Source organism: Humulus lupulus, chromosome 6 (assembly GCF_963169125.1).
Source record: "Humulus lupulus chromosome 6, drHumLupu1.1, whole genome shotgun sequence".
Taxonomy (NCBI): domain Eukaryota; kingdom Viridiplantae; phylum Streptophyta; class Magnoliopsida; order Rosales; family Cannabaceae; genus Humulus; species Humulus lupulus.
Window position 1 is genome coordinate 216,075,900 of NC_084798.1, and position 24,201 is coordinate 216,100,100.

A 24,201-nucleotide genomic window follows, 5' to 3' on the forward strand; every position below is an offset into this window, starting at 1 on the left:
AAAAAAAAAAAAAAAATATTAAGTTACCTAAAGTTACATGATGAAATTGTTGAGATCTTGTGTAAGCTGGGCAAATACTTCACACTCTTTTTTGAAATAGTAATTCATCTTATAGTTCACTTAGTTAGAAAATTGATATTTTGTTGTACAGTTTATTTAGGATGGATGTGTCTATTTGAGTGATATATGAAGATTATTAAGGAGTATGTTAGAAATAGATGTGTACATGGATGATGTAAGGAGGATTTGGGGTAAATTAAGTTAATAATGTTTTTTTATTAATTTTTGGAGAGAAATGAACATTCATTCAGGCTAAAATGGACCACATACATATATATCTTAAAAAGTAGAAACATGATAAATATGAACAATGAGTTATTGGAAGTTGCTGGGAAATGACTAGACAGGGTATAGGGACACACCACGTACAAATTAAAGTTAAAGGTTCAAAACTGTCCATAAAAAAATAATAATAATATTAAATTACCTAAAGTTATATGATGAAATTGTTGAAATCTTGTATAAGCTGGGCAAATACTTTTCACTCTTTTTGATATAATGATTCATCTTATAGTTCACTTAGTTAGAGAATTGAGATTTTGTGGCCTCTTTTATTTAAGATGGAAGTATTTATTTGAGCGAAATATGAAGATTTTCAAAAAATAATAGGTTAGAAATAAAAGTGAACATAACTGGTGTACGGAGGGTTTGAGGTAAATTAAGTTCATAATGTTTTTTTATTAATTTTTGGAGAGAAATGAACATTCATTCAGGCTAAAATGCACCACACATACATATATATCTTAAAAAGTAGAAACGTGATAAATATGAACGAATGAGTTATTGGAAGTTGCTGGGAAATGACTAGACAGGGTATAGGGACACACCATGGAATTTGGTATAATGATAATAAGGCTCTTCCACATGGAATTTGTTTTTATTGGAAAAAGCATAAACACAATCCTCTTATAACTCCACAACTCCAAAACTGTAAAATCGTCATTACCACTCTTCACTTTCTACATGGAGCTCCAACTACCCTCTTTCCCAGTCCTCTTCTCTTTAGTTTTTGTGTTTATGGTAATAAACACTGTTTTAAAAAGACCTCAAACAAAAAACTCATCTCCTAAACTACCTCCAGGACCATGGAGACTACCAGTGGTGGGAAATATGCACCAGCTTATAGGCTCTTTACCTCATCATTCCCTCACAGACTTAGCCAAAAAATATGGACCATTCATGTACCTCAAAGTTGGACAAGTTCCAACCATAGTAGTTTCATCACCAGACTATGCTAAAGAGATCTTGAGAACCCATGATGCCATTTTTGCAAATAGACCACGGACTCTCGCTTCACAGATCTTGTTATACGATTGTACAGACATCTTATTTGCTCCACAAGGTGAGTACTGGAGACAACTTAGAAGGATTTGTATGCAAGAGCTTTTGAGCCCAGGAAGACTTCAATCTTTTCAACCCATTAGAGAAGAAGAGATGATTAATATGCTAGAAGTGATAGCTTCAAAAGTTGGCTCAACTATCAATCTAACTCAAATGGTCAAAACTTTGATGTTCGGCATCACATCTCGAGTAGCCTTCGGCAAGAAAAGCAGTGACCATGAAGAGTTCATATCAATTGTGGAGGAGTTTTTGAAGTCTGCTGATGGCTTTGAATTTGCAGAGGTGTTTCCTTCTTTGAGTTTTCTTGATTGGACCACTCGGCCTAAATACGAGAGCCTCAAACTAAGGGCTTCGAGAATAATGGAAAATATCATAAAGGAACATATTGAAGAGAATGAAAAGTCGATAGAGAAAAATGGAAAAGTGGAAGACCTCGTTGATGTTCTTTTGAAGTTTCATAACAATGGAGATGTTGGCTTCACCACAACAACTGACAATATTAAAGCAGTAATCTTTGTAAGTTCCATCAATATCAGCTTCTTTATATTATCAAGTTATTATTAGAATTATACATAGTTGTATACAGATAAAGTTAAGCATGAAACAAAATGATGAAATGAAAGTGACTTATTTTTCAGGATATCTTTATAGCTGGGAGTGAAACATCAGCTTTAACTGTGGACTGGGCTATGGTAGAGATGATGAGACATCCAAGGGTGATGAAAAAGGCTCAAGATGAGGTGAGGAAAGTCTTTGGCAAAAAAGGGTTAGTGAATGAAACATCAATCAATGAGATGAAATACTTAAAATCAATTGTTAAAGAAACTCTAAGGTTGCATCCTCCTGCTCCTTTGTTACTTCCAAGGGAAAATGGAGAAAAATGTTGGATTAATGGTTATGAGATTCCAATCAAAACCAAAGTAATGATAAATGTTTGGGCGATTGGAAGAGACCCTAGATATTGGATTGAACCTGAGAGTTTTATGCCAGAGAGATTTATTGAGAGCTCTGTTAACTTCAAGGGAAACAATTTTGAGTTTATACCATTTGGTGGTGGAAGGAGAATATGTCCAGGCATGTCATATGGTCTCATCAATGTTGAGCTTCTTCTGGCATTGTTGCTGTACCACTTTGATTGGAAACTACCTAATGGAATGAAACATGAAGATTTGAACATGATGGAGTTATTTGGCCTTACAGTCAGTAGAAAAGATGATTTGAACTTGATTCCTACCGCTTATATGTCATTAATCTCTATAGCAAAATCACATAGAATTTAGTTTGTTTTTTATAGTTTAACATTAGAGTTTGTTGAATTTTTATTTAAAGGTTAAAATTTACAAATATTGTCCCTATGTTATCACATCATTATAATTATTAGTATCCATCTATAAAAGTAGTAATCATTCAAAAGTCTTCATTATATATTATATATATCATTTTCACTATAAATATTTTATGTGGACTATATCATTTTTAATTGTGTGATTAAGGCTAATTACATATTTATTATATATGTATATAATTATTCTGGCATAATTAATTATATTCCTTAAAAAAACAACAACATAATTATATAAAAATAAAAATTAATATTAAAGAGCAACGTGAAAATAATACTTCAAAACACAATTTTACGTACTTTGTGAATAATTTTTTTTTAACTATATTATACCAAAACCAAAGTAAAAGAGTTATTACTTTGGTTGTATATAATGTCACATGTCATGTCGATAAATAAATATTATTTCAGATTTAATTTATAAACTGAACTTTGCTTTTTAAAATTTATGAAAATCTTACAAGAAAATGACCACTGCCTAATTCCTGGCCTTTCCCAACAATTTATGCCTCTCACATGAGCTCAAGACGATTTTGTCCTCAAATAATTCATCATGAGCCTTGTACATGAGTCACTTTCATAAAAAATTTATACATACGTAAATAATTTGGGTTCAATTGTTGCTGTCTCATGAACTCGAGGATCTGAGTGCCCAAGAAAAAAAATCTCAAAAACCAAATTAAGAATTCTTAACTAATTCAGGGAGTAATTAATAGTGCTAAAAATCCTATAATTTAACATGTGGATATGATTTTGTTTTCAATTATTATATAAAAACCGCAGTAATAATCATTTGCTTTTTATAATTTATACAAGATCTTTTGTAGTTGCCACTCAAAATAAAAAAGTTATCATATGATATAATAGGTTGTGACTGCCACTAAATATTATTCTTTAGTTAAAATTTTTTTTTTGACCACTTTTACTCACAAAATAAATTTGTTGTGAATTAAAAAATTATCGCTAAATGCACGTAATTGGCCTTTCCCAGCAATTTATATAGCAGTTTAATTATTTAATTCCATAAAAAATGTATAAGTTAAAGTAAAAGCATAGAAGAAAATTATGGTATAATGTATAAAATGTTGACATATAAATATCAAAGAAACATTAATCAGTAAATCAACTTACAATAATAAGACGACAAAAAAAGTGTCATTTTACTTGGAAACTATTAAAATGTATATAGAATTTGTGTAAAAAATTAGAAGAAACTTGTCACGTAGCAGGCTGCAGTATCATTTCTTCCCTATATATGAACATCTCTATCTCATCTCATAATGACTAGCAATAATACAACACCTTTTATATATAAATAATTAATTAACGTTCAAAACTGTCCAAAAATGAATTATTGAAAGGGCCCACTTTCCAAATTATGGTGTCCTTACCTATTAGAATTCAGAATCAAAGTATCTGTTTCAATACGTACATGTGTTAAAGTTGGCTAAGGCATCTTCCACATGGGGTTTGGTTATTGGACGGATAAAATTAAGCATCACACACAATTCTTTTATTGTTGCTATTTGACATATTAAGCTGGACAACACCACATGAGGTGGGATTTTATAGTTGTTTAGCGATATCTCATAATACTTATTAAATTTAAATATATAGAACCCGCTATTAGATTACATCAATAACAATATATCACATTTTTGTGGTGTTAGACACCAATAGTGTCTCTTAGCAATTCCCTATCTCAATATTGTATGACTCGATGGCTCCATGTTGTAAATCTCGTCATGTCATTTGACTAGCAAAATTTGAGTTTGTATTTGACTCTCTAATTAAAAAAAAAATGGCATACTATACATATTAAAAAATTTAGCCAATGTTTCAAACTTTTCCTAAAATAACCCCGGCATAATATTCAACTTTTTCTATTCTCTCTCTTGATTTTCTCTTAAAAAATATAGTAGCCTGAACACAACAACACCATTACCACCCACTCATATTCTTCTCTCTCTCTCTCTCTCTCTAATTTGAGGAAAACTTAAGCTCATGAAAAATATCACTTATTAAGACAGTAGTATTTATGATTTTGAATAGATTTGTACATGATTATTTTAGTTTTTTTTTTCAAATTTGACATTATGAAATCTGCAAAAAATTGAGTATGCTCGATGGTGCTCAATGCCCAGCTCAATGTGGCCTTAAAAATTAAGATTTTTATGCAAAAAAAAAAAAGATTTTTCTTGATGGTGATCGATGCCCTATATTACGGAAGAGATTAATAAGAGAAAAATGAAATGAAAAAATATTATTACATTTTCGGAATAGTCCAAAGAGGTTGAGTTATGTATAGAGTAAGTTAGGTATATGGTAAAAAATTAAGGAAAAACAAGGAAAAATAGGTAAACTGATCCTAATATATCAATCCTAATGGCCTCTCCTTAAGATGTACTGTGAATATCATGCATAGTCATCTTGGAAATATGAGAATTAAGTGTAGTAGATGGAAGAATCTTGGTGAACGCATTAGCTAATTGAGTTTGACTGCTGACTATGTAACGCCCTGGTTACCCCAAGACCGTTACGGTGAACGATGAACCGTGAATTTAACTCGCTACTCGAGTTCTTTGGTTAAAAACGTGCTTCTAGGTGTTATTAACAGGTTAAGGTGAAAAACCAATCAAAAGAAAATGATATATTTTATTTAAAACATAAAATGGTTCATGGGCCCATAAAAAAACATTTACAAGTTATTTACAACTCAAATGGTCATTATAGTTTAAATTTACAACTTGCCGATCTAAGCGGCAAACATAGGGTAAACCCCCTAGTTCCCCTGAGAACTCCTTGGCCGTGGTGGTCAAGCAGCCGCATATGTACACAGCACCACCTAAGCTCTCCACTCACGGTTGGGTGAGCTTTTCTTTCCCTTTACCTACACCACATAGCACCCATGAGCCAAATCTCAGCAAGAAAACACAATAATGCAAGTATATAATATCAAATGATGATAATGATAATCATACAGAGCTTATAATTCTGAACAGATGAGTGAATATCACTTTGTGGTTACACTTGAGGTTCTGGTAAACCATAATAAGTGACTGACGAGCAAGTCACTAGTTTAAACAGATGAGTGACTGATGGGCAAGTCACTAACTTAAACAGATGAGTGACTGATGGGTAAGTCACTATCAGGCTCGACACCCATAGCCATGTGACTAAATAGTCACCGGGGCTCGCTGGCCCTGGCTCTAAATGATTAGCCTTTGGCTAGACAAGCGCTTATAGTATTCATCGAACTTGAGGTCAGTTCGGCATTAATTCTCATTCGAGTAATTCAATGCAGATGTCGATTAGATCTAATCTTTATTGGCTTGCGTTAACACGCTAAAGCAGTTCTTAACTTATGAGTCAATCCCATGTGACCAGTGCTCAGTACCACTGTCGAACTTGACTAATGAGTCACAGCTTCACAGTTGATACTGACACCATTGCCAATTCTGACTATTCAGTCAGTGCCATACACAAGTGAGCAAGATTGCTAAGCATTCAATATTCAACCTATGTCCACATTTAAACATTCAACATGCCTCATGAATAACCATGCATGTCACATATGGGGTGCAGTTTTCTTACCTCTGGTTCGAGCGAGAATTAATAAAGACGACCCTTGAGAACAATCTGTCTTTTAGTCCCTTAGCGCTCACCTAGTCATAACCAAATATGGGATTCCATCAATAAAATGAATAATAAAAAGTTCCCGAACCAAGATCTAGCCTCCGAGACGTCGAATCCTACTAAACCGGGTAGTAGGAACGATCCCGAGGCCTAAGATTTGAGTTCCCATGACAAAAACACATTTTTGGCCAAAAAAGCTCTTAAGGGTTGCGACCCTACTGTTAGGAAAATATGTATTTGCCTCACTGGAAATAGTAAGAAAATTACAACTCTATGCAAAATAATACAATAAATAAGGATTGATTAAATAAAGTGTTACAACTCTATAACTGAAAATACAAATGAACAAAAGAAGAAGAAGAAGAAGAGAATAGTAAAATACAACTCTAAGCAAAATATTACAAATAAAGTAAAGTGTTTGAAACAAAAGAAAAGAAAAGATTACAACTCTTAAATAAGAAATACAAGTAAATAGAGAAGAAGAATATAAAGATGAAAAGCAATAGAATGAAAGAAAGAAACAAGAAATAAAAGATAAACAACTCTCACTCACAGGTTAATGCTCCGTTCATACTTAACTGAAAACATAAATGCTAAAATTGTTAGCTATACATATAGACATAATAACTACAACTTAAACACTTACTTGGCGGTCAGATTCGGAGCTTTTAGTGTGTGTATCGAGGAGAACTTCATGCGAATGAACTGTTGCTCTGATACCAACTGTAATGACCCAATTACTCTAGACTTTGGACCATTAATGACTACTTTACATAGACACTAACCTTTAATAAAACTCACAAGCAAAAAAATCATAACTTCATTAAAACTTGTAAGACAAATGTTAAACTATATAAAATTTAAAGTAGGATATGGGATCTCATTGTTTTTAAAATAAAAACATAACATAACTTTAAATAAATGGATTACAAAATAAAGTGCAGAAAATACATATAAAGCATAATTTTTAAAAGACTAAGAAGCGACTTCATCCTGAAATCGAACGCTCAATCCACCGATTTCCATTCTGCATCAGTACACAACCCCCAAGTTGCCAAGAACATTTCCTTCTCCCATATCTATTTTCCTGCACATACAAACATAAATGAATGAGTCTAATGCCCAGCAAGGAAAATCTAACACATAAATCATATACATAAAATTCATATCGCAACATATACTAAAACATATCATACACATATGTCACATATACTATAATGACCATTATTACTTGGGGCTCGTAAACTAAACAAGTCATGTGCCCATTAGATTTGTGGGGCTTGCTAGCTAAGCAATTCATATGCCCATAAATTTATTGGGGCTTGTTAGTTATACAAGTCATATGCCCAAGTCTACAGACATACATAATATAACATACAACATAACACATAAATCATAAGATAACATATAACATATAACATAACATATAAAATCCTATCCTATTTTCCTTACCAAATATACCGGGATATGAGAACAGGATTGGGACTTTGGAACACTCCTATAAACCATCAAAGAAAGGTGAGTATACTAAAGAAAAAGGGATTGAGAATATACTTACCAAAAATCTTACGTTCAAGATCTTAGATTTCCTAACCAAGAATAAATAATAGAGTTAGGATTTTGAGTAGAAAACTATAAGAATAACACAGAATTGAACTAAAATAATGAATACCTCGAATGCTTCTATCACCGAACTACACCTTGAACCGAAAAATACTATGAACCTTACTTCCCGAGGGTTTATTAAGCTTATAAAGTTAAAGCTTATATTCCCAACCCAAGTGTTTAAGCACACAAAAATAACCTAGTAGCTTGCAGACTCTGAACTTAGCTTGATGAATGAATAAATGGCTGGATACTAGGTCCTATTCATAGAGTTCAAGAATGAAAAGATCTTCATTTAACTTGAATAAAATAATGGATTTTTAAGTGAAAATATTTGAATTATCGTTCAGCAGAGGCTGAAGACTCGGTCAGAAAGATGTTGGACTTATCAAGAGGTTAAAGATTAAAATGAGCTCGGTTTTAAAAACATTCAAAAATCCTTCAAATGAGCCGATATATCACCCCTAGTATGCGATATATCGCCTGGGCTAATATGCCCGAGGCTCGTCGAGGTGGTTGTTCGAAGCTACGTGTTTTTTCAGCCTATAGCTGCGATATATCGACATACGCTGAAATATTAAATACGAAATTACACTTTTTCAGCCTAATTTGAATTGAGTAAACAACCTTGACTAAGTCCTCTAACGATTTTAAAGTTGCTGACAGACCCTAGGATATTCAAATATTACTCTTAATAAGGTTATTCCTCAAAAATACTTAATTATCATTAAACATACACAAGACAGGTGTTACTACACTACAACAAAATAAGAGTTTTATGACTTTATTTAGGAGACATTGAAAGTCTACAATGTCTCCCATAGGGGGAGACATTGTAGGTGGAGTCATTGTAAGTATATATCTCATGTCTCCCAATAGGAGAGGTGAGAGACATCCCACGTCTCCTAGTGAGAGAGGTTGAAAGGTGTCCAAAAACGTTGATTTTCAACCTCTCCCATTGGGAGATGTGGGAAGTCTCTCACCTCTCCCAATGTGAGACATTGAAAGTCCCTGGGAGACTTTCAATGTCTCCCATTGGGAGTGGTGAGAGACTTCCCACGTCTCCCAGTGGGAGAGGTTGAAAGTCAAACGTGGACTTTCAACCTCTCCCACTGGGAGACTTGGGATGTCTCTCACCTCCCCCAATGGGAGAGGTTGAAAGTATTTCATTTTTTATAATTTTTAAATAATATATATTTGTATTATTACTTAATTTGAAATGTATATTTACTAATAAATAAAATTATATATATTTATTATTTAATAATAGTTTCGTCTTTTAATATATTTTATCATTATTATCAAATAATTAATAAAATATTTCAATTAATTAAATTAAAAGATGAAACTATAAAAAAAAATTAAAAACTTAATTCCATTTTTTTTAAATCCCTCTTCCTCATATTTCTCTACTTTGAAGATAATAGCAAGAATTACAAAACACAAATACCCTTTATAAAATCAGCAAGCAAACTAAATTAATCCAAATAATTTCAACAAAAGTTAAAAGAACAAACAAAACACATATCAAGAACACCACAAGAACTAGAAGAGCACAAAAATTACAAACAAATCATCCAAAAATTTCTCCCTATCTCTTCTTTGTAGAAAAATCTCAACCACATACGCATTAGCTAGTCCCCGCCCCTATCGTCATCGCCGTGCTCCGGTCACTACCGCGCCCACCCTTGCCTCCGCGCCCCAGTCGCCGTTGCGCCACCCTTGCCGGATGCTAGTCCCTTGCCCACGCCTATGAATAAACAAAGAGTTTGTGAGAGAAAAATATAGATTGAGAGGAGGAATGAAGGAAGATAATTTAAGGGGAAAATGCAAAAGAAAAGAGAGAAAGATAGAGAGAGAGGCGACAGATAGTATGAGAGAAAGAGAGAGAAGAGTATATATGAGAGATTAGGGTTTTTTTTATTTATTCATTTATTATTAATTTTTAATATAAAAAGTTTGAAAAATAGATATGATGAGAGAAGAGAGAGAAACGTGGGAATTAAATTTAATGGGAGTGTAAGAGATGAGAGTAACGTGGGAGAGAGTGAGGATTTGAAAGGATTTGATTTATAATAATAATAATGAGTATAAAGGATGAGAACGTGGGAGAGAGAAATTTTGACTATGAAAAAGTGATTGTCAGATTTTTTTTTTACATATAACGTCTCCCAAGGGGAGACATGTGACACGTGGCACGTCTCCTAGTGGGAGACGTTGGAAGTCCAGACTTCCAACGTCTTACACTGGGAGACATGCCACGTGTCCTACGTCTCTCAATAGGAGACGTTGGATGTCCCCCAGAAACGTATTTAGACTCCAAATTTTCAACGTCTTTCTGCACTTTTAATGTCTTACAATTTTAGTAATTAATAAAAACTTTCAATGTCTCCCAACATAAGACATTTAAAATCTCTCCTAATTTTTAATGTCTTACACCAATCGTGTAAGACATTGTAGGGAGTCATTGAATGTCAAAATTGTTGTAGTGCTATCCTATTGGGTCTATTTAAACCTTATAATATAATAAATATCATCATCAATACCAGTCATATTAATCAAACATTAGGTTAAAATTAATATTCTTAAACTATAGGTTAAACTTAGAAAATCTACAAGTGTTACTATGAGTGTCCATTTAAATCCCGGTCTGAACCAAAATCCACAGTCATAAAAATACTACAACTACTACTACTACTATCTAACTAGCAAAGTAAAGTTCTTGGACTCTACAGTGCAACAATTGCAGTGACATTTTGTCGCTGCAGTAGGCATCCACTATTTGCGTCGACAAATTATTGTTGCTGCAAATAATAACCCAATTTTAATTGATAGATATAATTTGCTATTTTCAATGACATTTAGACTAGTTTTGACCATGGTTTCTTTACTTTCAAGAAAAACTTCTAGAAGCCTAAACCCAACCTCGACGTGTCGTAGTAAACCACAAACTTTCCCTCCTCCGAAGGAAAAGTCAGCACGGGCATAGTAATAAGTCGCCGCTTCAATTCTTGAAACTGTTCTCACACTTGTCTGACCAAATGAACTGCAAATTATTCTGTGTCAATTCTGTCATTGGTGTAGCAATCTTCGAGAACCCTTCGACAAACCGTCTGTAGTATTTGGTATAACAAATCGTCAACATGTAAATATTTTTTTTGTTATTTTTTTGTCATAATTAATGTTGTTTCAAACCAATGAGAGACACTAGCAATATTTAGAAATTGACATGCATTTGAAAAATGAAAAGTTTACAATATTAAATTTTCATAATAAATACCCGTTTTTCATCAGGTAACCCTTCAAAAAATTTGAAAAAATCAAAATTTATTTTTAGAAATATTAATTAACAACTATAAATATGGATCATTGATCTTAATCCAATAATTAATATTAAAGTAACCATCTATGGGTAGTAACCATTAAGAGTACACCCATATATATATATGGAACGATTACAACGCATCTTTTTTTTGGCAATACTGGTGTCTTAGTTTTCTATTTTTGGCACCGCGATAGATATAATCCCAATTTTTTTTATACGACGGTGTACATTATAGCTATCTAGAACATCCTACGAATTTTCAAGAAACTCCGAATAAATTATGGTACCGAAAACAGGGTCTAAACTGTTTGTTGAACGCATGTTCATTTTTTTGTGTACGCATGTAAATTCACTACAACAAAATTGACATTTAATGACTTACACCATTGGTGTAAGTCATTAAAAGTATTCAGTGATATTTAAAGTCCAGAGGTGTAAGTCATTAAAAGTTTTTGTTGATGACTAACTAGGTAAGTCATCAAAAGTGGTGGGAGACGTTATACTTAAAAATATGATATAATTTTTTTTTTTAAATATCAGAAATTGGGCCGAATATAAATAAGGGAAGATTTTTAACGTCTCCCCTGGGAAGACATGCCTAGCCTCTAACGTCTCCCCTGGGAAGACGTGCCACATCGGACGTCTCCCAAGGGGAGACGTTAGAGGCTAGGCACGTCTTCCCAGGGGAGACGTTAAAAGTCTTCCCTTCTATATTACTTAGCCCTTTTTCTTCTTCTACCCCGAGAGCATACGCATGAAACAGAGAGGCGGAGAGGAGGCGTTTTCAGGCGATTTTTCGGGTTCTCTTTGACGATTTTGGCCAATATTAGGCCATAAAATTCCATTTGAGGTATGATTTTATCATTTATAAGTGTTGTATAATAGTTAGGATAATTTTATGCTTATTTTCTTTAAATATTAAGGGATTGATATTGAGATTTTTGGATTTATGATAGTTCCGGTTTTGGGTGATTTTTGGCTCATCAAAGTGGATTTAAAGCATATTTGAGGTATGATTTCAAGATTAAAAAATGTATTGTAGTTATAATGGTTGAAAAAATTGTTTTTGTGCTTATTTTTTTTATAGTTTTTGTGGGTTTTATTAGAAATATTAGTTTAAAGTATGAAAAATATTTTTTTATGTATATTTGAGATATTACATTGTTTAATTTTAACATGTTACCACATTATTTACTATTTATTCCGAAAATTATATATTTTTAATTAATTTTTAATGTTTGTTAAGTATATATATGTAAATATGTTTTGCTAAAATGTATTTAATAACTTTGTCTAAAATAAAAAAAAAAATTACATACTAAATAATAATTCAAGTTAATAAGTTTATAAATTTTTTAATTTATATTATTATTTAATTAGAAAATTATATATATTTGTAATCTTTATTAACATTTAAGTAGGTTATTTATATATATTTATATATATTTTTATTGATTTACTAATCCTTTATTATTTAATTAATAACATAGTGCACGCATTACAAAAGTGAAGTAAATTTGCTAGCAAGGACTATTAATTGCAAGAGGTAATTACATTATCTTATTTCTTGTTTTAGTATTATTAAACTTTTGTTAGAAGAGTTTGAATATCTTAAATATTCATCCATAGTGAAGTAGGTTCTGAGATTAAAATTGTGTGTTGCAGTGATAACAGAAGGTTGAGAATTGTGTGTTTTAGTGAAGTATGTTCTGGAAAATATGTTTATGTGCTGCGGAGCTATAAGGAAGAAACTTATTGTGTGTTGTTTGATTTATTTGGCTTATTGTTCACAGATAGTTAGATTACTATTATAGGGGAAATGCTGCTCGATTTTGTCTAGAATTATGTATTCTATTATTATATTTGTATTGTGTTGTGCTTATTTGATTAGATTGACAGATGTTTAGGTTACTAATATAAGGGTAAATACTGTCCAATTTTTCGTATGCTTATATAGTTTAATTGTTTAATTTTTCATATACATAGGAAAAGATATGGATAGACCTAGACGTTACTTGAAGAAAGAGGTATGTATATATATATATAAATTTATAAAAAGTTTACGGTTTATTTATTATTAAAGTAAATATAATCAAATAATAATTAAATAATATATTGTACTTTATATTTTTTGTAGCTGAACACTCCGCCATATACACGAGCACAGATTAATAAAATGCGACAATAGCAGGCGAACGATATGGTGCCGATAGTTCAAAGTCATCGTCCCAAAAAATAGGTTTTTATTGTTTATTTTTTCTATCTTACTATATGTCTAGCTAGCTACTGTAATATTTGTTAATTTTGTATGTTTAACAACAAATATTACAATTTTGTATATTTAGCTAGCAAAAACATATTAGATACACATTTCAGTTTTATTAATGAAAATTCAAATTTTAAATTTGCATATAATTTAGATTTTTTAATTAATATATTTAATTCTATTTAAAAAAAATTAATATATTTAATTCTATTAATTAATATACTGAAAATAATTATTTAATTTTTAAAAAAAAATATAAAAACCAATGATGACTCGTTATATGAGTCATTGAATGTCTACAAAGTCTCCCCATGGGAGACGTCATAGGTACCTACAACGTCTCCCATGGGGAGACTTTGTAGACATCCAACGTCTCCCACTGGGAGACGTTGTAGGTACCTATGACGTCTCCCATGGGGAGACTTTGTAGACATCCAACGTTTCCCCCTGGGAGACGTCATAGGGCCACTTTAGATGGCTCCTGCAACAACGTCTCCCCTAGGGGGAGACATTAAATGTCTACAATGTCTCCCCCATATAGCCATTAAATGCATATTTTGTTGTAGTGATTTGACAGTTTGAACCATGTTTTCGGCTTCGTAAACTATTCAGAACCATCATAAGTAGCTCTACATGGAAGCAACATCTTATTATTTTCTTTATGCTATTTTTATTTTATCTGTATAAATTAAAATTAATGACCAATCAAATATTTGTAAACTTCAATGTAACTATTTTCTTTTTCTATTTTATTTATTGTTATATTATTTCATATAATATAATGTTAATAATGTATTAATGTGACAAATGTGATTTGTCACCCCTTGTAACATAACATTGAAAGTTATAAAATTGGACACATGTGTGTGTCCAAATGTAACATATTTTGGAATTACAAAATCAATTACAAATTTGTAACACTTAAATATTACTCAATAATGTATAGATTGAGAGTTACACATTTGTGTTTGAATTCATAGAGCCATTAATTATGTGATATGGTTGTTGAAGACATGTTTTAAACTCACATTAGGTGTATGGAGGTTACAAAATCATATTCTATTGAAAGATATTTCTATAACATTTATATCTTACTAAGACTTCGTGACAAACAAGAATAATATGAATGTATTTTCCATTCGCGATAGACTAGTCATGGTAACGCTATCAAACTAAAGTACAGTTTAGGGAAGGACCATACTATCACAAATAGATCAAACACCATTCATTATTTTCCATATATATTAATTGCTAAAGTAAAAATAAGTTGAAAATGGTAAAGATCAATTATTTTGTTCTTATAGAGACCTTAAAAGAAATTTAATATCGAGTATCTCTATTCTAAGTCTACAAAGTTCAATTACGTAATCAGAATTGCCCCTTAATATTTAGATTTACTATTTAAATCTAAGATAGTAGCTAGATAGTGCACCGACCAAATTTATTATTTAATCAATTCATATTTCAATTTAAATTAAATAAGATCTCTCACAAATTATAAACCAACTAATAATTAATGCAAAAAGAATTAGGAATTGAGAACATTGCTAATAAAATAACCATGTTACATGAAGTTTAATGTAGCATTCCCAAATTTTAATTAGTTAGATAGTAGGAGTAGTTGTAGTAGTAGATAGTAGTAGTTTGTAGTATTTTAAATTCCGTGAATATTGGTTCAAGTCGGGACTTAACTGGATACTTATAGCAATAGTTATGGATTTTATAAGTTTAACATATAGTTTAGAAATGTTAATTATAACATAAGGTTTGATTAATATTATTGGACATAGAAATATTATTTATTATAACATAAGGTTTAGATAGAATTTTAAAAGCATGGCACTTGTTACAATCTTACTTATTTTTAAGCATTTTATATGAATAATTTAATAATAGAAGAATCTAGAAGCTCTAGAATCTTCCAAAACCATTAAGAGCATGACACTTATCATAGTCATATTTATTTAAAGATTTAAATAGTTTTAAATAAAAGAAAATTCTAGAAACTCTAGAATCTTCCATAACCATTAAGAGCATGACACTTATAATAATCATGTTTAATTACGTATTTTTTTTAATAAAAGAAAGATTTTGAAACTCTAGAACCTTCCAAAACTATTAAGAACATGACACTTGCTATAATCATGTTTATTTAAGGAATTAAGTATTTTTTTAATATGATAGTTTCACTCCTCAAACTCTATAAATAGGACCTAGTGCTCAGCCATTTTCTTCATTCTTCAAGTTGTGTTTAGAGCCTTCAAGCTGCTAGGATTTCTATAGAGAGATACACTTGGGTAGTAAGATAAAGTATGTTTTCAATATTGAAGTGTAGATTGGTTCTAGTTCATCCAAGGTAATACTATTCATAAGTTCTACTCTTTATGATTCCTTAGTTTTCCTTAAGTTTCTTTCAGATCCTAACTTCTGTTTATGATTTTGATGGTTAGGTGTTTAAGTTCTTAATTTAAAGTTCTTCTCGGTAAGTTTCTTTTTTGATGGTTTAGATTTTCTTTTCAACTTCATTTCTTTAGAAACTTATGGTTTCTTTATGTTTGGTTTTAGGAGTTTCAATCCCACTCTTGTCTCTAATATTCTGGTTTTTGGTAAGGAAAATTAGATAGTTTAGTATTATGATCTAATTTATGTAATGTGTGATATAGTTTATGTTTGTATAACTTAACATTTCAGGTACAATAAAGGGGTAAGTGTGTCTGGACCTAAGGTGTCCAATGATGTATGACGGACTATGTTCGATAGGCTCGGTTGCCAAAACTTTATGACAGACCTATGTCTGGTGTATGACAGACTTTTGTTCGGGGCTTAATTGCCACCCCTCTATAAACACTTATCTTTTTATTATATCTGACTTGTTATTTTAGTTATGATTATGATATATGACCTATAGTTATGTGTTTAACGCCCAAAATGTGACAACCACTAAGCGATGGTTGTAGTATAATCGGGCGGTCGATCCACAAGGAGGTAACCTAAAATCAAAAGATTAGTAGAAAATAACACAAAAAGTTAGTAACAAGAAATAAATAAAATTGTAAATGGAAAGAGGTTTGAGATTTTGGTATTGTATTTTTTTTTGATGAAATGATAAAGTGAGATAAATGTAAGATGTAATCAAGAGTTTGAGAAATGGAAATGTTTCAAGAATCATCCATATGCTTGCTTAGTTACTTAGTTACTTGATTTACAAAAATACACAAGTAAATAGTTCACATCCCAACATTTACTTGGAAAATCTAACATTAAAGTCCATATTCTTTTCTAACAAAAGTCTATTTGAGTTATTAAGTTCTTTACTTTAAAAGCACAAAGTTAATCTTATGAAAAATCTAAAAATGACAAAATACCCAAGGGCAATAATGCAATAGAAGATTAGACATAAAATTATGTATCAATATTACTTTTACTAATTAGAAGCACATAGAAAGAGCATGACTAATCCTATATACTATTAGCATAAGTAAGTAAAGATAACAAAATAAAGATAGAGATGAAAGAACATAAATAACTCAAATATATTACATTAAGAACATAGTAAATCAAAGTAGCAAAATAACATCACTTGCATATGGAATCATCCCTAACCTTCCTAGGAAGATTAGGTCATTATGCTCATGATTCTCACAAAATTCTAAGAAGAAAATATGAGAAGAAAGTGAGTGGAAATTTTGCTATAGTTTCTTTACTCTAAAAATTACATACATAATGTGAAGAAAGTGTCCCTATTTATAGATGGAGAGAAGGACTAAAAAGAAATTAAATAACAATTTGGGGTTTACAAAATAAATCTGAAATATTAATAATAAAATATGATTTTGAAAAATCAAATATTATTATTAATATTAACCTAGCTATTTTGGTGTATGGTCATTTTTCCCTTTTCTAAAATACCACAAAAACATGAGCTTTAAAGCTCAAAATAGCAATTTACAAAGCCCAATACCCACAAAACATGGCTGGTGACACAAGAGGGTTTTGACCCATTTTCAGCCAATGAGGGAGTGCCACGTAGGCAGGCTGCTAGGAAGATTTCAGATTGGGCTTGCTGGGCCTTTGGGTCACGTTGGGAGCTAGATGCTTAATGTTTGATGTGTTGGAGGCTGAAGGGAGTTGGGTTGTTGATGTTGGAGTGAAGGATGGGCCTGGAGTGCTTAAGATATATGTTGGGGTCTTTGGCAGGGATTAATTGGTGAGGCAAGTTGTTGAAGTCACGTTAAGGTGAGGGAGGCAAGGTGATGCTGAAGCAGGCGGACAGGTGGCGCTAGGAGAAAAGAGGCAAGTGGCAGGCGCGGGGACTCGTGGCACGCTAGGGCGTGGACACCTGGCGGGGCCAAACTTGTGGTGGGCTCCAGGCGGCTGGGCCTCTTCTTCAATTGGGCCAGCTGCAAAACAACTAAATACTCTTTAAAAATGCCATTTTCAGCTTAATTCTTTTCTCTTTTCCTTTTTCTTTTCTTTTGCTTTTATTAATGTCATAATGCACCATACTTTATGCAAATTAAATTGAAATTAATATTTTCCCTTAAAGAAATATATCAAAATAATTTTAAGGAAATATTAATTAAAACTTAATTTAATTTATGCTTTAAGCTTAGTAAAATGTCATTTTTAAGTACTAATCACAACCCCCAACCAGCTTATTGCTAGTCCCTAGCAATTCAAGCGAAAAAGAAAATTGTCAAGTTGAATAATCAAGTCAAACCAAACAAAATCATCTAAGCATTTTCAAATTATCAGCAAGAAGTCAGAAATTACTATCTAAGCTACTATAGTTGCGATTTCAGAGTTGTGAGTGTGTGCACCAAACCATATTCTTTTTATCACAAGTCATAACACAAATAGTTTCGAAAAATCTCCAAAGTATAAAGATCTCAACTCCAAATTCCTCACGGGCATTGAAAGTATTTGTATGGGAAGGATTACACTCTTGGAGTTGGAAATGTAACAGTTTACACTCAAATGAGAAAAGATAAACTTTTTAGGACAAGCAATCTGAACAAATATTGATCACAAGATACGCAAATCAACTTATTGGAATTCAAATGACAAACAACCTTTGGGATTTACATAAGAAGGCTCTAAGAACAAAATGACAACTAACTAACAATGATAAATAAGAAAGTGAACTATAATGATAATAATTTTTTTTTTCAACAATTACAAAATAATAGAAGGAAGTGTTGCTCTTGTTCTCTATTTTTTTTTTCATTTTTTTTCTATATATTTTTTTCTTTTTCTTCTCTCTTTTTTTTTTTAATTTCTTTTTCTTTTTCATTATTATTATTATTATTATTATTTTGACAAGAGACAAAACAAAAATAAAATAAAAAGGAAATTACAAATACAATAAATAGAACACAAATTTTTGCCGCATTACAAGATTTTTGCAGCGGTTTTCTTCACAGAGAAGTGACCACCACAAGCATCATTGTGGCAAAAATTCAGCACACTAGACACCTCATCGTCGTGGATGCATCTTCGCATGATTTGGTCGGGGCAATACTTGAATAAGTAGGGGTCATCCCAAAAGAAATTGCGCACCTCGACTAGAAATTTGCGTTTGTCTTGTGAATTCCATTCAGATGGGAGTTCACCTGTTACTAAGTAGTTTACAATGTGAGCGTACCACGACAACTTAGCAACAGAAAGCAATTGTTCATCGGGGAAATCATCATGAATAGGTGGACCGTCAGCGGGATCACTGAATTTAAGTCGGGACAAATGGTCCACGATGACATTTTCAACACCTTTCTTGTCTTTGATCGTTATGTCAAATTCTTGCAAGAGAAGGATCCACCGTATTAATCTCGCCTTAGCATCCTTTTTGGAAAGGAGATACTTAAGGGTAGAGTGATCTGTGAAGATTGTAATTAGTGATCCAATCAAATAAGAGCGAAATTTGTCAAGAGCAAAGACAACGGCAAGCAACTCTTTTTCAGTAGTGGAATAGTTCATTTGAGCACTATTGAGAGTTCGACTTGCATAATAGACAACAAATGGTTTCCCCTCCCTTCGTTGTCATAGCACAGCTCCCACAGCAAAGTTCCTGGCATCACACATGATTTCGAAAGGAAGACTCCAATCGGGTGACTGAATGATGGGAGCGGAAGTGAGTGAATTGACAAGCGTTCGGAATGATTCCTCACACTTAGGTGTCCACTCAAAGGTAACATCTTTGGCTAGGAGGTTGCTCAGCGGACGAGCAATCATTGAAAATTTTTGTATGAACCTCCTATAGAAACCAGCATGACCAAGAAATGACCTAACGTCTTTGACTGTCTTAAGAGTCGGTAGGTTGGAGATAAGGTCAACTTTGGATTGATCAACCTCAATTCCTTTTTCAGAAACAATGTGGCCTAAGACTATGCTAGAAGACACCATGAAGTGGCATTTCTCCCAATTGAGGACAAGTCCTTTCTCGATGCATCATTTTAAAACAGCTTCAAGATGAAGAAGACATGTCTCGAAGGAGTTTCCAAAAACGGTTAGGTCATCCATGAATACTTCCATTGATTTTTCGATCATGTCACTAAAGATGCTCATCATGCATCTTTGGAAAGTAGCTGGTGCATTACACAAGCCAAATGGCATACGCCGAAAAGCAAAAGTGCCAAAGGGACAATTGAAAGTGGTCTTATCTTGATCCTCTAATGCAATCTCAATTTGATAATAGCCAGAATAGCCATCAAGAAAGCAATAGAAAGGATGACCAGCTACACGTTCAAGGATTTGATCAATAAATGGGAGTGGAAAGTGATCTTTGCGGGAGGCGGCATTTAATTTTCTATAATCAATGCACATGCGCCACCCCGTCACCATTTTTGTGGGGACAAGGACCCCTTTTTCGTTTTGGATAACGGTGACACCAGATTTCTTGGGCACGACTTGAGTAAGACTGACCCATTTGCTATCAGCTACTGGGTAAATAATACCAGCGTCTAGCAATTTCAAAACTTCATTTTTTACAACTTCCTTCATCGTGGGGTTCAATCGCCGCTGAGGGTCTCTTCGAGGGATGGCTTCATCCTTTAGATTGATTCGATGGGAGCAAATTAAAAGGCTAATACCTTTGATATCAGCAAGCGTCCAACCTATCGCAGATTTATGCGTTCGCAGTAGCTCAAGTAACTGCAATTCTTGAGAATTTTGAAGGTTGGATGAGATGATAACTGGAAAGGTTTCACCGTCTCCCAAGAAGGCATGTTTCAAACCCTCAGGAAGTTGGGTCAATTGAACAGTTGGAACCTCTTCGGCTGAAGTTTTCGGCTGTGCCCTCTCGCGAGGTAGCTCTTCAAAGCGAGGTTGCCAAAAATGAGTCCTTCTATGGCGTGAGTCTATGCGATCTGATATTGCAAGAGTAGACTCAATAGAGCTTGGACTTTCGTTGTCGGACAGAAGGAGGAGTTCATCAAGATTATCAAAGTTGTTGCGCAATTGAACCTCTTCGGGAATTAAAGAGTCAATCATGAATGTTTGATAGCATTCATCATCTTCTCGGGGTTGTTTCCCGATGTGGAAGATATTGACTTCTAGAATCATGTTTCCAAACGATATCTTCATTAGACCATTCCGACAATTGATCAAAGCATTTGCAGTAGCAAGGAATGGTCTTCCGAGGATAATAGGAATTTTAGACTCCATGTTCACCACAGATTGGGTATAAAGAATAAGAAAATCCACGGGGTAATATAATTTTTCAATTTGAACCAATACATCCTCAACGATACCCCTAGGATTTTTGGTGGAACGATTAGCAAGCTGTAGTACCACAGATGTTGGCTTCATATCTCCAAAACCGAGTTGCGAGTATACAGAATAAGGCATGAGATTGACACTCACGCCAAGATCAAGTAAGGCTTGGCTGACTTCATGGGTCCCAATTTGGCAAGAAATGGTGGGACAACCGGGATCTTTGTATTTTGGAGGTGCCTTTTGCTCAATCACCGCACTCACTTGCTCGGTCAAGAAGGCAGTCTTCTTGACATGGTGCTTCCTTTTTGCAGTGCAAAGATCCTTGATGATTTTAGCATAAGCGGGCACTTGTTTAATGATGTGAAGCAGAGGAAGATTAATCTTCACTTTTGTCAAGTGCTCAAGGAGTTCAGCTCGGTTATCAGGAAGTTTCCCAACAGGTTTCAATGCCTAGGGAAATGGTATTTTTGGAGTGGCATCGAGGGGTGGATTTTCAGAAATGACTTTTGGAGTACTGGGAGTGTTGGATTTTATGGGTGGGTCTTGCAGAGTTTTACCGCTTCTCGTCGTGATGGCATTCACTTCCTTGACATTTTGATCATTAGAGTTTGAAGATTGGGCCATGTGTTGGCCTTGAACATTGAATTTTGGTTGGGAAGGAAGTTTGCCTTTTTCCGGAATGGCCAAGGATTCAGTCAATTTTGAGAATTGACATTTCATTTCCTTGATTTCTTCCATCATTTGGCGATTCAATTTGGATTGTTCCTCCATGAATGCATGAAGAGTATTCTCGAGAGAATTTCGTTGTGGATGAGCATTGTAATGAGGTGCAGAATACGCCTTTGATGGTTGAACTTGTTGCTCATTTCTCCATTGGCCTCTAGACGATTGAGCTTGGTTGGAATCTCTCAAACTGAAATTTGGGTGGTTTCTCCAACCAGGGTTGTACGTATGGGAGAATGGCTTGTTATATGCCCCTAAGGCATTGCATTGCTCCTCATAAACCCTCATTTCATTCAAAGCTAAGTACTCCTTAGCTAAGTGCTCCGTCCCTCCACAAACAAAGCAAGGTTCTTGCGGTTCCGCTTGAGCGATCATGTGCGACTTTTGCCCATTTTTCGTCATTAAGACCTCAAACTGCTTTTTCAAAGCTTCGAGTTGGGCCTTAATACTATCCTCTTCTCGAAGTTGATAGATCTCAGATGGTTTGTGTCGGTTGGTGCTATTAGTAGCACTTGGACCAGTCCAGGTGTGAGACTTTTTTTGCAGTTTCTTCGAGATATTCAAGAGCATCGTCTGGCTCTTTTTCGAGGAATTCACCATTGCATAGCATTTCTACAAACTGGCGCTCACGACTCGTGAGGCCTTCATAGAAGTAACTGACCAAGCGCCAGTTCTCATAGCCATGGTGCGGGCACTGATTTAACAGATCTTTGAATCTTTCCCAGACTTGATAGAACGTTTCATTGTCTTTTTGGGAGAATGTGGAAATCTGTCGTTTTAGACTGTTGGTCTTATGGCTGGGGAAGTGTTTCAGAAAGAAAGATTTGGTCATCTCCTCCCATGTTCCGATCGACCTAGGTCTCAAAGAGTACAACCAGCTTTTGGCTTTGTCCTTCAAGGAGAAAGGGAAGAACTTCAGTCGCACAGCTTCAGCATTTTCGGCTCGGTTATAGAACGTGGCTACCACCTCCTCGAATTCTCTGATATGCACGTATGGGCTTTCGTTTTCCATTCCATGAAATTTAGGCAAGAGTTGAATCATACCAGGTTTAAAGTCTAATGCAGGCATATTAGGAGGGAAGATAATGCATGAAGGCGTGGAAGTGCGAGTAGGATGGAGGTAGTCATTGAGAGTTCTTGGTTGGATTTCGTCATTGCGAGCCATTGCGAATGGGTTATTATCAGCGAAAGTTTGTGGAGAAGCAGGATCGGTGGAAGGAGTTCCGGTAGGAGTGGCAGATGAATTGGAAGAAGTATCACTGGAAGTTTCGTGATGATTCATCCACCCTCGGGAATCAGAATTAGATTTATTTTATGTCTTTTTTTTATTTTTTTATTTTTTGATTATTATTTTTTTTTTATTGATTTTGATTGATTTTTTTTTTTTGTTAAACTTGTTCCCAGGTAGATTTGGAGGTTTTCGGGTGATCTCCAACGCCTTACTAGAACTCCCCGAGGTTACTGAGTAAGTATGGTGGATCATAAGTCAACCTTTTCGACCAAACAACCTTTAAGCAAAGTGAAATTGCTTATTTTGACAAAACAAGCTTGGTTTTCTTACAGTAATAAGTTCAACAATGTAATAGTGCAAAGGTAGATGCTCGAAATGTTCCCAGGCTGATTGGAAAGGTTTCCAAGGTACCGCTTTAGATCCACACTTGTCTAGACAGAACTCCCCGAGGTTCCCAGGTAAGTGTGGAGGGTAACGCTATCACAAACCTTATTTAACAACCAATCTTTCTAGACAGAACAATATCGGTTTCTACCATTTGTAATATTACACAATTGTTCCCAATACTAAAAGTTTTATAATTGAAATTTTTATGAACAATTTTATGCAATTTTATGATTTTTTTTTTTTTTGAAAAACCTAAATTCTAAGGAAAACTAAGGCAAAGGAAAAGAAAAACCTAAACTAAGTAACAAAATAATAAAAAAAAAACACAAAACACAATAAAATAAAGAAAATAAAATTAAAGTGAAGAGAAAATAGCAAGTTTAATCTATTTTTTTTCAAATATGTATTACACAAAAAAAATAGAATAGAAATTAAGAAAGAAAAATAGAGTAAGAAAAAAAAAATTATATAAAGATATATGGTTTTTTTTTTTAAAAAAACAAAAAGAGAAGAAAAATTGAAAAGGAAACAAAGAAATAGAAATAAGAATATATATATATTTTTTGTTTTTTTCT

At 33.4% G+C, this 24,201-nt stretch overlaps 1 protein-coding gene and 1 non-coding gene across 2 annotated transcripts; both read left to right on the top strand.

The window, feature by feature from the left end:
• Positions 1-898: 898 nt before the first annotated feature.
• On the top strand, positions 899-2,804 carry LOC133783244 (cytochrome P450 71D9-like). Its single transcript, XM_062222791.1, has 2 exons — positions 899-1,917; positions 2,040-2,804. The coding sequence occupies exons 1-2, from the start codon at positions 1,024-1,026 to the stop codon at positions 2,679-2,681; spliced, it is 1,536 nt and encodes a 511-aa protein (XP_062078775.1). The 5' UTR covers positions 899-1,023; the 3' UTR covers positions 2,682-2,804.
• Positions 2,805-22,685: 19,881 nt separating this feature from the next.
• On the top strand, positions 22,686-22,792 carry LOC133787576 (small nucleolar RNA R71). Its single transcript, XR_009872589.1, has one exon. It is a non-coding gene; the product is annotated as a small nucleolar RNA R71 (small nucleolar RNA).
• Positions 22,793-24,201: the final 1,409 nt, after the last annotated feature.

Coding starts and splice junctions, on each gene's coding strand:
- LOC133783244 (XM_062222791.1), top strand. CDS start 1,024: ATGGAGCTCCAACTACCCTCTTTCCCAGTCCTCTTCTCTTTAGTTTTT. Junction 1,918..2,039: donor ATATTAAAGCAGTAATCTTT/GTAAGTTCCATC, acceptor CTTATTTTTCAG/GATATCTTTATAGCTGGGAG.